Genomic DNA, 17,957 nt, shown 5'->3' on the forward strand with positions numbered 1-17,957 from the left:
TTTTCCTTATTTTCAATTTCAGGAAGCCACTGAAGTAATTGACGTTCTTTACGCGAATTCATTTTACTAAAAATACAAATTAAAATTAACAACTGTTCTGAAGTTATTTCTTTGTGGTATTTATGTAATTAACTATTAATATTTTGTATTTTGATAACGACGTCCGAGGTGGAATTCGAAACGTCAATAAAATCAATCTTTCAAGTTAAATTGTGGCTTATTTCCCAATTAGAATAGGTAAATTTAAAAATGGGTTCTTAACCAGTGGCGCACCTAGAATTTTCCTCTGGGGGGGAGGGGGGTTAGCTTGGGCACCGAAAGTTTTTTGTATTATTTGTGAAAGACAAGTTACATTTTCCTACTTTCCTTTATATATATATATATATATATATATATATATATATATATATATATATTTCTATATGCTCTGGGTGGGATTTTAATCCCCAAACCCCCCGCTCGGTGTGCCACTGTTCCTAACCTAATCCAGACAATAATATTTTAATTAAACCTACCTAAATATTAAATAAAAACCTAAAAGTTTCTTTGAGATAACAGTAACGTGATTTCACCGTGATTGCACGCGCAGTGAGGAATTCCCTCACTTGAAGAGGGATGTCTCTTCTTTCTACTATCACACAGCGCACTGACCGCCTGAAATATTCTATAACCTTTTCATACCCTCTCATGAACCATGCTAAAGGCATTCCTGGGTGCTTAAGGTTATCGTATTAGTTTACACAATTTCATTGGTTATAAACAAATATGGTGAGGGATTTCCTCATAGCGCGTGTAATGGCGGGTTAAAAGGCGTAAATTGGAATACTTTGGTCATATAATGCGTCACTCTGAAAAATATGACATACTTCACCTTGTCATGTAGGGTAAGATAATGGGAAAAAGAACTGTGGGCCGCCGTACGCCAATGGTTTGGGAAAACTAGGACTGAACTATTTCGTGCGGCTGTAAATAAGACAATGATTGTCAATATGCTGAGCAACATGAGAGCAAACGATCGACAAGCGGTCTCTGCACCTTAAGAAGAAGAGCTTAACGTTCCTATATTGGTGAAATATCAAAAATGACTCAGGCTTCAAAACTTGATGAGGTTCTCATTCTTGTACAAAATTACGCACAAAATAAAAAAAATATATTTCTAGTCTACTTGGCATGATCCAATTAAAAATTTGTGCTTCATTGGCAATTTTTCTATTATTCCAAACATTTTATACAAAAAATAATACTCTTATAACTTTCTTTTCACAGCATAACAAATTATAGTTAGTATAGAATGCAAAGTGTAATATAAAGAAATGTCTTGAGCATTGTAACCACAGAGATATTGTATTCCAGATGCATATTTTCTTATTAAAAAACAATATTGATCAGATAAAAGTAAAGGAAACATTTTCTTTTTGTTATTCTTTGAAACATCTGTACTTCTGAACTAATGTTCTGATCCTCAAGCTCTTGACTGAAATTATTTATATTACATTCTGCAATTTCCTTTTTTACAATGAAAATAACAAAAATTTAAACTAAAGTCATTCCGCTTCCGAAGCAGTCGTTTTCATGACATATTTGACTGTAAAAGCAAAAGCTGCAAAGCCTATGATGACACATAAATTGGTGATACAAGACTGGAAGCTACTGGGTTGTTCCACTGTCTGTAGATTATTTTGATTTTCAAAATTGAGGTTTTGATTGGCATTTCTTTCAGCTACTTCAGCCTAAAAATATCATTAAGATGTGGTCAAATAAAAATTAACCTCCTTTAAATTATATAGCACAATTTTTATAAGATTTTCAAGTAATAAATCAAAGACTGTTCAAAAAGTTGAACATTTAAAAGCTGTACCAGAATTCTATAGAAATATAGTGGAGTCACTGAAGGTGTATATGAGCTATTACCTCCGATTTCGTTCAACCTCCATCGATTTGCATGAAAATTGGTGAGTGGTTAGAGGATATCTCAAGAAACAAAGGTGACATGGTGCCAACTTGCGCTTTTACCCTGGAGGTGGACGCCACCCTTCTGGGGGTGAAAATTATTTTATTAAAAATAACTCCATAATTGGACAGGGGGACAAATCCTAAGCAAAATTTGTTATATAAAGTTATTAAAATAAATCAAAACTTTTTGTGTTATTAAAGATTATTATTACCAAAACTGAAGCTAATAAAAAATCAAATAAACCTTTTAGTATTAATACTAAAAAAACCTTTTACTATTAACTAAAAGTGAGTTATAGATAATTGAATGCATATTTTTTTCGGCGAGTACCCAAATAAGTATTCAAGCTTAAATTAAGGGAAAATAATGCATTATATAACATAAACTGATTAAACATTTGTGAAAGTACTTAGAAATGTCTATCAAATGAGATACCGAACAAGTTAATAGCATTAAAATTTATGCTACAAAAATTTTTCAAACTTTATCTTTTAAAAATGTTTACAAAAAATGTTATCGTTTTTTTAATAACTCCGTTAATTTTTAAGAAATCAGGTTCACCTAAAAACGATTTGAAAGATAATTCCAAAGGCTATTAAAATGCGTTGAATTTAATCTTTCAAACCCCTTACTTTTTTAAAAATCAAAAATTAAATGACTACGGTTACATGGTTCTCGCAGCAAAATTTAAGCTTTAACTGTTTCTATCTCGGTCATTTTTCACCCTACAGAAATGGTAAACAGGTATAATATTTGATATAGAAAAAACTAAAATTTGGTTATTTACCACTATTTACGTATATTGAGTATTTTTATAGTTATTATTAAAAGAAAATGAAAATGACGATAATTTTAAAAATTCTGATTTTTTTAAATTATATCTTTTTCAAAAATATGCATTCTAAACCGGTGAAAATTGTTCAAATCATTACTTATGCTAATACAAAGAAATTTTTGTAAGGATTACTATAAATTTTAATTTTTGTGGAAATTGGCGTATGTTTTATTTTTCACTTTTTCCTAAAAAAATCGAAAGGGTTCTCTTATTTTCATCATAACTTGCTTAATTTTGATGCTATTAACTTCTTATGGAGCTTATTTGTTAGGTATTCTGAAGAGCAGATATAAGTAGGGGGAGGTTCGGTTCAAGATCAGGGACTTCCGGCGGAAGTCCCTGATCTTGAACCAAACCTCCGCCCACTTATATAAGACTTCCGGTTTAATCCCGACTCTCCTAACGGAAGTCGACTTCTGGCGGAAGTCCCTGATCTTGAACCGAACTTCCCCCACTTATATAAAAGACTTCCGGTTTAATCCCGACTCTCCTAAATAGGATTAAAGATTAATCCCGACTCTGGAAGTCAAAAAATAAACCGGAAGTCTTATCTAACGGTACTTCCGCCGGAAGTCTCTGTTGAACCCACTTATATAAAAGACGTCCGGTTTAATCCTGACTCTCCTAAATAGGATTAAAGATTAATCCCGACTCTGGAAGTCTAAAAATAAATAAACCGTTAGATAAGAAAAACTGTTAGATAAGCTATCAGATAAGAAATAATTGTTGATAAGGCGAAAGTCTAAAAATAAATTAGTAGATAAGAAAAACCGTTGGATAAGGCGGAAATCTAAAAATAAATTAGTCAATAAGAAAAACAGAGATAAGCTATCAGATATAAAATACGAGGAAGTCTAAAAATAGCTCGGTAGTATAAGATAAGAAATAATCGTTGATAAGGCAGAAGTCTAAAAATAAATAATCCGGTAGAAAAGATCAGCTAAGAAATAATTGTTGATAAGGTCTAAAAAGAAAAAATCTGTTAAGATCGAACAGCTTATCAATAACAAGAAATGACAAGATATCTTATCACGGTAAACATTATTATAAATAAGAGATTCTTTCAGCATTATTTAGTTGTATTCAATACTTTGTCAAGTCTTATAGATCAGGTTCTTCTTCTTCTTCTTCTTGTGCCACTCCTATCGGAGATTGGAAATCATCAAGGCTACCCTGACTTTGTTTACAGCTGACCTAAAAAGTTCATTAGTGGTGCAGCCAAACCACTCTCTCAAATTCCGCATCCACGACATTCTTCTACGGCCTGGATTCCGTTTTCCTTCTATTTTTCCTTGCATTATATTTTGAAGTAATGCGTATTTATGACCTCTCATCAGGTGACCCAAATACTCGAGTTTTCTTCGTTTTATCGTTAATAAAATTTCTGGGTCTCTTCCTATCCTTCGTATTACTTCAAGATTTGTGATTCTTTCAACCCAACTTATCTTCAGCATTCGACGGTAGCACCACATCTCGAAACTTTCAATATTTTTTATGTTGTTCTGTTTGAGAGTCCAGGCCTCTACACCGTATAATAGCGTGTTAAATACGTAGCCACTTAGCATTCTTAATCGTAGAGGGATGCTTATATCTCTGTTGCAGAAGAATTTTCTCATCTTTATGAAGGTGGCCCTGGCAATTTCGATACGTCTTTTTATTTCATTGTTCTGGTCTCCAGTTTCGTTTATTAAAGTTCCCAAGTATTTATAACTTGATACTTTTTCAATTTGAATGCCGTTTATACTAATATGTGCTGGTTTTGTCATGATTTTACTGAAGACCATATACTTGGTTTTTTTGATATTAATGTTTATGCCATAATTGTTGCAAGCAATATTTATGTTTGTAAGTAATCGTTGTAATTCTTCTACTGTTCTTGCAACTAGTACAGTGTCGTCTGCGTATCGAATATTATTTACAACCTCTCCATTGATTACGATTCCTTCATTTGCTTGCAAAAGGGCTTCCTGACAGATCCTTTCACTATATACATTAAATAGCAGTGGTGACAAAATGCATCCCTGTCTTACTCCTCTATGTATTTCTATTGCTTTTGATATCTCGTTTTCTATTTTGATGTTAGCTTTCTGATTCCAATATAAGTTGAGAATTATTCGCAGATCTTTATTATCTATGTCTTTTCTTTCAAGAATGTCTCTTAGCCTATCGTGGCGACTCTGTCAAACGCTTTTTCAAAATCGATAAAACATGCATGTACTTCTTGATTAATGTCTAGGCATCTTTGTGTAAGAACATTCAAACCGAAGAGAGCTTCTCGAGTACCTAGTCCTTTTCTGAACCCCATCTGTGTATTACTAATATCTGACTCCAACTTTTGATAAACTCCTTTTGATAGATCAGGTTAGAAGTCTACAACTGGCAAATCCAAACCACTTTTAGCTCAACAGTGAAATACCTACCTGTAATGATCTAAAAGTGAATAACACATAATGTGGCAGTCGCTCTCAAAATGGGAAGTCGTTTTTCGAGATAAGGAGAGATTTAGAAAAAGTTCCAACCCGAGGCAAATCAAACCAATAAAAGTACTAAATGAACTTCAAACCATAAGGAAAACACTAAAGAGAGAGAATGTCTTCAACGACAGAACATAATACGAAGTTAGAAAATATTATTTTTTTACTAATGGAAAATATGACTAGTGCTGTGTGGTATTCTTACTCTCCAAAAATACGTGAAATCTTAAAACATTATTTGCCTTGTAAGAAGTATTATTTTAAACACGAATGGGGGGATGTGTGTGGTTGTTTTATGACTTCAAAGTGTGTTTTTTGCAATACTTCATACTATAAGCCTAAGTAGTACTGTATCATAGTTAAAATAAATTAGTTTTTAGTTCTATATCTGAATTATTTGTTAAAAAATGGTAATTTAATAAATATAAATTAAGAAACACGATTACATTATCAAGGTAGTAAATTTTTTTCACTAGACTTGTTAAAGAAAATTCCTAAATCTACAAGGTCATTTTCCTTTATAGACAAAGTCGTCTTATACAAGGTTATTTCAAAAAAAAAATAAGTCTAGACGATATCCGCTTGTTACTTGACAAGAATAGACAAGTAAGAAGAAAGTCCAAAAATAAATCGGTAAATAAGTAAAAGGAAGTCTAAAAATAAATAAACCGTTAGATAAGAAAAACCCTTAGATAAGCTGTTAGATAAGAAATAAGGAGGAAGTCCGAAAATAAAACAGTAGATAAGAAAAAATACAAGATAAGATAATAAATAACCGTTGATAAGTCAGAAGTCTAAGATAAGAAAAACCGTTAGATAAGGAGGAAGTCCGAAAATAAATAAATCGGTAATATAAGATCAGATTATAAAAACTGTTAATTAAGATCGGAAAACTTATCAATAACAAGAAATGACAGGATATGTTATCACTGTAAACATTATTATAAATAAGAGATTATTACAGCAGTATTTAGTTGTATTCAATACTTTGTCAAGATGAGGTGTGATCAGTGTCAACAAGACTTTGTTAACAAAAGCAATTTAGTTAGACATAAACGAAAAAGTTGTAGAGGATTAGAGAATATATCCAAGAAAAGAAAAATTGATCCGCCTGTTCTAGAAAATCTGGGAGATGGTGTTGAAAGACTACAAAAGGTGACGTGTGATCAGTGTCAACGGGAGTTTGCTAACAAAAGCACTTTATTTAGACATAAACAAAAAAGTTGTAGAGGATTAGAAAATATATCCAAGAAAAGAAAAATTGATCCTACCTGTTCTAGAAAATCTGGGAGATGGTGTTCAAAAACTGCAGCAGGCTTTCCAGTGCCGTATTGCCACTTACAGGTTTCGTGTTAAAGGAGACTGTATAGATCCTTCGCAGTTTATGAATGACGTAAAGCAAAAAGTGAGTAACGTGTTGAGTGATTATATTAGAAATCACCACAGCTTTAAGGTTAGTTTGGAACTTTTTAGACTTTATATTATACCTGTTAAAGAGATATCAGAAATAAAGTCATTTAATACAAAAAATAAAGTAGTAACAATATCCTCTGACTTGAACGAAATTTATGATGACTTTAAAGATGCAATTATGACCAAAGCTTCTGAGTTTGAAGAAGCAAAATCTGGTTGGAGTCTAAAAAATGTTATGTTTTTGAATTTGTACATTAACAAGTACAGTCCACTGACAGCGTCTTCGTATATAAGATTACCGTGCTCAATTGAAAAGAAAGGAGGTACGTTGAACATACAAAATCAAGATAGTGCTTGCTTCGCTTGGAGCATCAACGCGGCGATATTCCCACATGATGGTGATCCTACTAAACCAGAATCATATCCTCATTATAATACACTACTTATTTTTGATGGGATTGAGTTTCCTGTCAAACTAGGAGATATACATAAATTCGAACAGTTAAACAATATATCTGTCAACGTGTTTGGGCTTGAAACATATTTTAAAGATAGAAAAATGGTCACCGAAGTAGTTGGACCTTTCTACCATACGCCCAGCCGCCAAGCTACTCATGTGAATCTTCTATTGACAACGGATGATAATGGAAACAGCCTAATTAACAATTTAATCCAGACTTGTGCGAAGCCAAAAGACGAATCATAAGGGTCAAACTTTTATTTGTGATGGATGCTTACAATTTTTCTATACCCAGCAACACTTAACCAAACACCAAGAATTTGACTGCAACCATCTGCGAACAGAGGTGCCATCTACCGGTTTAAAAATAAATAAATATGGTGAGTACAGACATGAAAACATACTTAAATTTATTAATTTTGAACGCCAATTAGCGGTACCTTTTGTCATATACGCTGATTTTGAGAGTTTATTGAAACCTTTTGCTTACACCGAACCTAACAATAATGCCTCCTTCTCTATAAAAACATATGAACATGAACTTTATTCATTTGCTTTTTACGTAAAATGTAATTTTAATGATACATTTTCTAAATGTTATTCTTATCGGGGGCCTAATTGCGCAGAAGTTTTTACTACTATGATTGATGGTATAGTACAGGAACTGTATAATAAGCATCTTAAACATGTTAAACCAATGAGCCCACTTACAAAAAAACAAATTAATGAATCATGATCATTTAATTTCGGAAACAATTTTCGAGGTGCTGCGCACTCGGCATGTAACTTAAACTACAAAATTCAGAATTATATCCCAATTTTTTTTTCATAATTTATCTAATTACGATTGTCGTCTGTTTATTAAAAAACTATGTTTGAACAAAGAGCGCATTGATGTAATTGCACAAAATAAAGAGAAATATATTTATTTTTCTAAATATCTATTAGTGGAAAAGTCTAATGTTCCTAAAGTTCCAAATGTTTATATGAAACTGAGGTTTGTAGACTCTTTCCGTTTCCTGGCAAGTTCTCTAAGTAAATTATCTGAAACATTAAAATCGGATCAGGGTAGTGAAGTAAAAAAACATTTTCCTAATGAAGAAGAATTTATATTGATTAGACAGAAAGGTGTTTTCCCCTATACATATGTAGACAGTTTTGAGAAATTGGACGAAACTCGGTTACCAAGTAAGGAATGCTTTTATGATAATTTAAAAGGAGAACCGATTTCTGACGAAGACTAAAAACGAGCATCTGAAGTGTGGACAATTTTTAAATGTACTACACTTGGTTCTTATTCCGATGTGTACTTAAAATCAGATGTTCTTTTATTGGCAGATTTTATTGACAGATCTTTGAAAATTGTAGGAAAGTTTGTCTGAACCAATACAATTTAGATCCAGCTCATTACTTAACAGCGCCTTCTTAAGTTGGGATGCTATGCTACAATATACGAAAATAGAGATTGAGCTTTTGACAGATATCGATATGGTTCATTTTTTCAAGAAAGGTATTCGAGGTGGAGTAAGTCAATGTTCGAAGAGGAAAGTTGTTGCTAATAACCCATTTGTGTCAAATTATGATCCTTTACAACCAAATACTTATATTATGTACTTAGATGCAACAAACTTATATGGAGCTGCGATGAGTAACTATCTTCCTACAGGTGGATTCAGATGGCTAGAGACCTGTGATAATTTTGATTGTTTTGCAATAGCAGATGATTCGTAATTCGTTCAAAGGATATGTGTTAGATGTCGATTTAGATTATCCACCCAACTTACATAACATTCATAACGATCTGCCGTTTTGTCCTGAATCGATAAAGACTTCAAATAGTCAATACACAAAACTTGTGCCAAATCTTTACGATAAAAAAAAGTACATCATTCACTACCGTAATTTAAAGCAATGTCTTAAAAATGGTTTACAATTAGTGAAAATACACAGAGTGTTAGAATTTTCCCAATCTCCCTGGTTAAAAACTTATATTGATTTAAACACAAATCTTCGTAATTCGTCCAAAAACGAGTTTGAAAGGGATTTGTTTAAGCTCTTAGTTAACTCTATATTCGGAAAGACTATGGAGAATGTAGATAAGAGACAAAATATACGCTTATTAAGTCATTGGGAAAATAGGAAGCAACTTAGGGGTGTAAAGTCATATATCGATAAACCTAATTTCAAGACATGTTCAATTTTTGAAGAGAATTTAGTAGCTGTTCATATGAAGCGACTAAGAGTTGTGTATGATAAGCCTCTTTACGTAGGCTTTTGCATACTTGATCTATCCAAAACGGTAATATATGAGTTTTTTTACGATAACATCAAACCAATGTATAAAGACAATGTTACTTTATGTTATACAGACACAGACTCACTTATATTAGAAATTAATGCAGATAATGTTTACAATGATATTAAGAACAATATATCATACTTTGATACATCCAATTATCCAATTGATAATATTCACGGTATTCCCAAAACTCAATCAGTTATCGGAAAAATGAAAGATGAATTCAAAGGTGTTCCTGTTAAAAGTTTTATTGGGACGGGTGCTAAAGCTTACTGTTTTAAGTTATCAAATTCTAACTTATTGAAAAAAGCAAAAGGTATTTCAAAAAATGTAATCAAACAGCAGCTTCAATTATCGGATTATATTCAAGTTATAGAAGATAAAAAATCAATTCTTAGAAAAATGTATGTTTTCTCGTCTCACTCACACACTATATACACAGAATTAAAAAATAAAATAGCATTATCATCAGCGGACGATAAAAGAATAATTTTACCAGATAATGTTCACACATTAGCGTTAGGTCATTTTCTCACTAGGAGAAATTTACAGGGAGATTTAGACATATTAATTGAGGAGGCTGTAGGTTTATGTAAAAATGATGCACAATTAGAAGATTTAGATACGTTGGATGATTTATATGCTGTAGATAACCTAGATTTAGGTGTATATATAAAATAAAAACTTTATTATATTATTAAATGTGTTTTATTATCTATTATTTTAAACATAGTATTCTAGGTATACGCACTAAATATAAGTTTAATCAGACATTATAAACTTCTCATACAAAAAAAATACATTTGATAAAGCACATATACAATTATTTTTTTCGTGGTAATAACATGTAGATTCCATGGGTTGAAGAGGTGGATACTCATCAAACTCGTACACTGGAGCATTTGAGTACTTCCTTATATAATTTGCTTTTTCCAAACCTTTTACGTATACCATAGTAGCATTAGTTGTTATTTTTTCCAAAATATTCGGTAGTTGGTGAATAGGTGTGAAGCCGTTAGTCCAATTAATACAGTGATGATTATTCATCACCCATACAGCCTGTCTATGAAAATCTGGTGGAAGCATTCTTAATGGGAATGGGGGTTTAAACAAGAAGTGAGTTATATGGGTTCCATCATATGCTGCTAATTCTTTTATGATAAATTTGTTATTTTCCATTTTAAAACCTTGAACATCTATTACTAGCTTCATATTTTTAGGTTAGATAATTGTTGAACCCGTTTTTGGTTTTCGTAGTACACAATATCAGCTTTTAATTTAGCTATCTTTTGAAGGTACTGCTCTAACCTACGCAAGTATTCATCCAACATTGTAAACTGGCAATATTTTAGTTGGACTCAACTATTAAAGAGGTCAAGGAGCATGCGCATTACAATTGCCTTACAATTTTAGTTAGAGGATTATAATTAAATTCTTTTTCATGTAAAATTAAACAATAAGCTGATGCAGTATCACCAACATTTGTGTTGGTTTCAAATTCAATTCTTAATGAAACAGAACCACTTTGAAGAATTTCTTTCTGGCGAGAACAATCAATATAAGCAATAGGAGTATTACCTTTGAATTCTTCAGGATTAAATATAGGTTGATTAGTTTGAATATGATAGTAAGATTCTTGGAAATTTGCAAACATTTCATATAATGTAGCAAAGCGGTTGGTATCAAAATCCAAGTTTAAATCATGATACGGAAATTTTTCAGAGTTTAGGAACAAACGTACATTTGTTAAATTACAATGATCAAATTTACTCATATCTTTTAATAATTTTCCTTTGCGCCCATTTTGAAAAGCTATTGCGATATGTCTTGGACTTCTGAATTTAATAGGTAGTTCTACATTACTACGAATTATTTTATTGAGCCGTAGTTGTTCGCTAATATTAGGTAAAATATTAGAGCTCTCGTGCAATTACTACTGCAATAATAGGATCATCATTATCATTATATTTGCCTTTATCTTTATGCGAGGTCATCATCATCAATGGTGCTACAGCCCTATGAAAGAGCCTCGACCTTCCCAAGTCTATTACGCCAGTCAGTCCTATCCATTGCCAACCGTTGCCAGTTTGCTGCGCCTATTTTTCTCCCATCCGCATCTACACCATCCTTGCATCTAAGTTTTGGCCTACCCCTATTTCTACTTCCCACAGCTTGTGACATAAGGATTCTTCTAGGAGGGTTGTTATGCTGTGATCTGGCTAGATGTCCTGCACATCTTAGCCCCCCTATTCTTATGAGAGATACTATGTCTTTACTACCAAATATATGTTTATATCTGTGGTATACCTCGTAGTTGTACCTCCTCCTCCAAATACCATTTTCACAGATGCAACCGAATATGCGTCTCAGGATCCTTCGTTCAAATATAAGCCGAAGGTTTTCATCTGCCTTGGAGATGGTCCATGTCTCCGATCCATATGTCAACACTGGTTGTATAAGGGTTTTGTATATGGTTATTTTTGTTTTTTGGCTTAAGTTTCTGCTTCTCATATGTCTACTCAGTCCAAAATAGCATTTGTTCGCTAGGATTATCCTTCGCTTGATTTCTTCCGTCATGACGTTCTCCTTGGTCATCAGGGAGCCTAAGTATGCGAATTTGTCCACCACTTCAAAGGTAGAGTTATCAACAGAGAATTGGTGACCGATGTTTCTGGCTCTATTGTTGGGTGTTGATGCCATCATCTTAGTTTTCTCCTCGTTTACTTTCAGGCCCATATTTTTTGAGGCATTTGTGAAGGTGGTATACATTTCTTCTAGTTTGCGTGTTGTGCGGGCAACTAGGTCCACGTCATCGGCATATGCCAAATTTGGGATGATTTATTAAAACTATTTCCTCTGTTGTCTATTCGGGCATCTCTGACCGCCTTTTCCAGACCTATGTTGAACAGGAGACACGCCAGCGCATCTCCCTGTCGCAGCCCAACATTCGTTTCAAACGCCTGTGATTGTTCGCCTGTATTTCGACTTTGCAAACGACCCTTTGCAAATGAAAGGAACCATGTTGCCCTTTGAGCACAATTTGAGTCGCTACAATTATCACATTATGTATTAATATGTAAATCATGTTTCTCGATGTTACCAATTTTATAAGGTTGGTAGTTTCATCTACTAGGGTAATAAGACAAAAATATACCTTGTTAGTGGCACTTCAGCAGCCAGGGTACTGAAGCGTTTTTTCGACAAGTAATATTTACCTATAGGAACAAATTGTAACTATTTCCTGCGTAGGATCTGGCGGCCATTTTTATTTATAAACAATTAAGTGTCAAAAATGGCATTTTTCTCTTTTTTTTTATATCATATATTAATTCACTTCATAATAATATTGAGTTTACAATAGAAACAGAACAGAATAACTCCATAAACTTTCTAGATGTAACGATTTCCAGACTACACAACAAACATGAGTTCTCCGTATATCATAAACCTACCCATACTGACACAACTATACACAATTCATCATCCCATCCTACACAACATAAATTAGCAGCCTACCATAGCATGATACATAGACTGACAGAAATTCCCATGACAAAAAATAACTTCGAGATAGAACTAAACATCATTAAACAAATAGCAGTAAACAACGGCTATAACGAACAAACAGTTAACAAAATTTTAAACCAAAAACTCCATAAGAAAGCCCTGAAATTAGTGTATCCACCACCACAGAAAGAACCCAGTACCTTCTGCTCTCTCACATATACTGGCAAGATAACAACAAAGATAGCCAGATACATAAAAAAGAAAGGAATAACACCAGCTTTCAGAACTAACAACAACTTAAGCAAATATATTAAGAACAATAAAAGCCGAAAGAGAAAGCAACTACAGAGTGGTGTGTACAAACTAACTTGTGGTGACTGTCCGAAAACGTACATCGGTCAAACTGGCAGAACTTTTGACAAACGGATAGCAGAACACAAAAGGGCATTCAACAATAGAAAAACAGACACTTCTACATACGCACTTCACCTTCTAGATCATAATCATTCTTTCAATGAAGAGTTTCAAATTCTACATATTCAAAATAAAGGCCTTAAGCTATCTTTTTTAGAATCTATGGAAATTAATAAACTGAAAAATACAGATATAATTCTGAATGACCAACTCGAGACAAACAGCTCCCCACTCCTCAACCTCTTCAGTTGAAGACTTAAAAAGGCAAACACATTGTAAACTATATCACTTGAGAAAGGCACTCCGCCGAAACAGCTGTATTCACTTAGTTATAATAAATTTTGTGGAAGTATAGAAAACAAACGTTTTCAGTGTTTTATTGTTAGATAAAATGAACTTCCATCAAGTAACGGTCGAATCCATCAATCTTTTTTTTTCAAATTAATGGAAAACAGTAAAACTTATCATTTTTTTAGAACAAATATCTTTGAGATTATGGAAAAAGCTTTAAAATGACATATTACAAAGTTTGATATACTCATTTATTGTTAATATAATTGCGAAAAATGGTCGGAATTGCAAAAAAAATATTTTCGCAATAACTGTTGTAAAAATTAGTGTACAGGTTTAAAATTTTTGTCAAATGAGGGTCCTTTGGTGCTTAATATGTGATAAAAATTTCAAACCGATTCATTCAATTGTTTAAATTTTATTCGAATTGTTTATCTCAATGAGCATTTTTTTTGCAATAACATAAGTCAGAAAAAAATGACGTTAGAACCATTCCACAGGTGTCAAATGGAAGAGCATGAGCTATATTTTCAACTTGGTTTAAAAAAAGCGAATAAAAAATGCATTTATTAGTAAAAAATAATTATGCAAAAGTATCGTAACTCTTTCCTTATAAACTTTTTGAATAACTTTTTCCAAAAAAATTATCTTTTTTACCCTGTTTTAAGTGCAAAACTACCAAGTAATGTTATTTATAATTGATAAAAAATTGTAATAAATATATACAGGGTGTCCCGAAAAGATTGGTCATAAATTATATCACAGATTCTGGGGCCAAAAATAGGTTGATTGAACCTCCCTTACCTATATACAATATTGCACACAAAAAAAGTTACAGCCCTTTGAAGTTACAAAATGAAAATCGATTTTTTTTTCATATATCGAAAACTCTCAAAGATTTTTTATTGAAAATGGACATGCGGCATTTATATGGCAGCAACATCTTAAAAAAAAAATTCAAGTTAAATTTGTGCACCCCATAAAAATTTTATGGGGGTTTTGTTCCCTTAAACCCCCCCAAACTTTTGTGTACGTTCCAATTAAATTATTATTGTGGCACCATTAGTTAAACACATTATTTTTAAAACTTTTTTGCCTCTTAGTACTTTTTCGATAAGCCAGTGTTTATCGAGATATTTTGAATATTTTTCGAATCCACCACATATTTGTATATGGTCAAGTACGATTATAGAGACCTGTTAATAATCTGAAAATTTATTTATAATTTACATTTTTAGGTATATTTTGAAAAAGAAGCTACATCTCGATAAAAGGTGACTTATGAACAAAAGACTAAGAGGCAAAAGTTTTAAAAATACTGTGTTTAACTAACGGTACCACAATAATACTTTAATTGGAACGTACACAATCATTTGGGGGGTTTAAAGGAACAAACCCCCCATACAATTTTTACGTAAATATATTGAAAAAGAAGCCGCATCTCAATAAAAACTGACTTATCGAAAAAATACAAAGAGGCAAAAAACTTTTAGAAACGTTGTGTTTAACTAATGGTACCACAATAATGAATTAATTGGAACGTACAAAAAAGTGTGGGGGGGTTTAAGGGAACAAAATCCCCATAAATTTTTTATGAGGTGGACAAATTTCACTGAAATTTTGTTTCAAGATGTTCCTGCAATAAGAGTGATACATGTCCATTTGCAATAAAAAAATATCTAATAGTTTTCGACATATTGAAAAAAATCGATTTTCATTTTGTAACTTCAAAGGGCTATAACTTTTTTTATGAGCACATTTGTACTAAGGTAAGTTAGGTTAAATCGAACTATTTTTGACCCCAGAATGTGTGATATAATTTATGACCATTCTTTTCGGGACACCCTGTATAATTTCTTATGTAACACAATGAAAAGTTTATAAGGAAAGATTTATGATACTTTTGCATAATTATTTATTACTAATAAATGCATTTTTTATTCGATTTTTTTAAACCAAGTTGAAAATATAGCTCATGCTCTTTCATTTGACACCTGTGGAATGGTTCTAACGTAAGTTTTTTCTGACTTATGTTATTGCAAAAAAAATGCTCTCTGGGAAAAACAATTTGAATAAAATTTAAACAATTAAATGAATCGCTTTGAAATTTTTATCACATATTAAGCACCAAAGAACCCTTATATGATAAAAATTTCAAAGCTGTACACTAATTTTTACAATAGATATTGCAAAAAAAAAGAGAAAAATGCCATTTTTGACACTTAATTGATTATAAATAAAAATGGCCGCCAGATCCTACGCAGGAAATAGTTACAATTTGCTCTTATAGGTATTACCTGTCGAAAAAACGCTTCAGTACCCTGGCTGCTCGAATGTCATGGGAAAAAACTTATTATCCTGGACTATAAGCAGATCGTAAGTATTTACCACATTTTTTCTTTAACTAGTCACAATTTTAACTTTTTGCATTCATTCTAACGTGGAAATACATCGTTCTAGGCACTGAAGATGATCTGATCTAGATAGAAAACGTTTTGCAATCCATTTGGATGACTTTTTAATAGTTTTTTAATAAACTTTTTATACCATTGTACAACGAAGTATTTACTTCTGTATGATTTTTTAATTATGGTATACAGCCAGCTACTGGGATTTTCACATTGATTCTGTTTTTAATTTTTCATTTATTAAAAATTAATAAATGAAAATAGCTTCTCTCCTTGTGGGATCGGTACTCACCGGAGGGACCGCAGACGTTCGGATACAATCAGCGTTTCTTTGCAAAAACAATGACGCCGATTTTGCTAAGTAACAAGACATTTACTTAACACACACACTACACATTACACTCATATGTATACCTTGGAATAGTCATCAACTCGAAATGGGATCAAATAACCGAAATACGATCTAGAATTGAAAAGGCCAGAGCAACATTTAACAACATGAGAAATACATATATTCACCAAATTCGACATTATCTATCCCACTAAAAATACGACTGCTAAAATGATATATTTCCAGTCGTTTTGTATGGAGTAGAGGCCTGAAAAATAACGGAAACATTAATGATAAGCTAGAGGAATTAGAAATGTGGGTATGCCGACCTATCCTCAAAATATCCTGGACGACTCACACCACCAACGTAGAGGTACTGCGCCGAGGGGAAAATAAAAATAAGAAATCTCTTTCACAATTAAGAAACAGAAACCTGAATACCTCGATCATATTATGAGACATGCTAAATATCGTATACTGCAAGTTGCAGCTGCAGTCTGCAACTGACAATACAGAGTAAAATAGAGAGCAAAGAAGACACTCATGGCTTCAAAACTTACGCCAATGGTTTGGACTAACGTGCCAATTTCCGCAACAGACGAGGCACATGAAGAAGAAGAAGAATAATTTAAAATGAGATATTCTTCTTCTTCTCACGGTGCTTATCCGTTCCGGATGTTGGCCATTATCATGGCTATCCTAACTTTGTTTCTCAGGTTTTGAAGCCAAGATATTCTTCTTCGCCCTGGTCCTCTCTTCCTAAATACCTTGCCCTGAAGAATGAGTAGCGGCAATATCTGTTCATTCCTCATAACATGGCCAAGATATTCTACTTTGCGCTTTTTGATAAAAATGTGTGTTAATAATCTCGCATTCCTTGCCCATTGCCCATTCTACGTAAGACCTCAACATTAGTCACACGATCCATCCACGAAATTCTTAAAATGCGACTTTGAGTTTTCTTAAAGAAGCTTCGGAAAGAGTCCAGGCCTCTGCTCCGTATAATAATCTAGAAAATACATAGGATCTGATACTAGAAATTTTGCTACCAAGTGGCAAATTGTGACTTTAAACGAGACTTCATCATTATGAACGCTGATTTCGCTTTTCTATGCGTTGTTTTATTTCACTAGAGTAATCCCATTGACTGTTTATGTTGGTCCCAAGATATGTGTAGCTGTCCACCCTGTCAATTGGTTGTTGGTTAACCAAAAGCCGTGTATTTAACATTTCGATCTTACTGACTACCATTACTTTATATTTTTCGTATTGAAATTAATTCCATGTTCTCTACTTATATCTTATATGCGCGACATTATTCTTTGCAAATCATCTAGGCTATCTGCAAAAACTACTGCGTCGTCGGCATATCTAATGTTGTTTAGATCTATCATCTAATCCCGTTTTCTCCAAGATGGTTATGAGTATGAGCTTATCATGTTGTACTCTATCAAATGCCTTTTTGTAGTCGATAAAACAAATATATAGGTACGTCGTACGTCAGAGTTGACATTTCTTCACCTCTGCATAAGCATTTGGACAATAGAGCCTCTCGGGTGCCTAAGGGCAAG

At 32.8% G+C, this 17,957-nt stretch overlaps 1 protein-coding gene across 1 annotated transcript in view; it reads left to right on the forward strand.

The window, feature by feature from the left end:
• LOC126883680 (uncharacterized) overlaps positions 1 to 7,382 on the forward strand; it is a 28,396-nt gene extending 21,014 nt beyond the window's left edge. Inside the window, exon 2 of the mRNA XM_050649340.1 lies at positions 6,544 to 7,382. Within this exon, the coding sequence (XP_050505297.1) occupies positions 6,544 to 7,382 (839 nt within the window). The remainder of the gene's footprint in view (positions 1 to 6,543) is intronic.
• The last annotated feature ends 10,575 nt before the right edge of the window (positions 7,383 to 17,957 follow it).

Source organism: Diabrotica virgifera, chromosome 4, assembly GCF_917563875.1.
Source record: "Diabrotica virgifera virgifera chromosome 4, PGI_DIABVI_V3a".
NCBI classification, from domain to species: Eukaryota; Metazoa; Arthropoda; class Insecta; order Coleoptera; family Chrysomelidae; genus Diabrotica; species Diabrotica virgifera.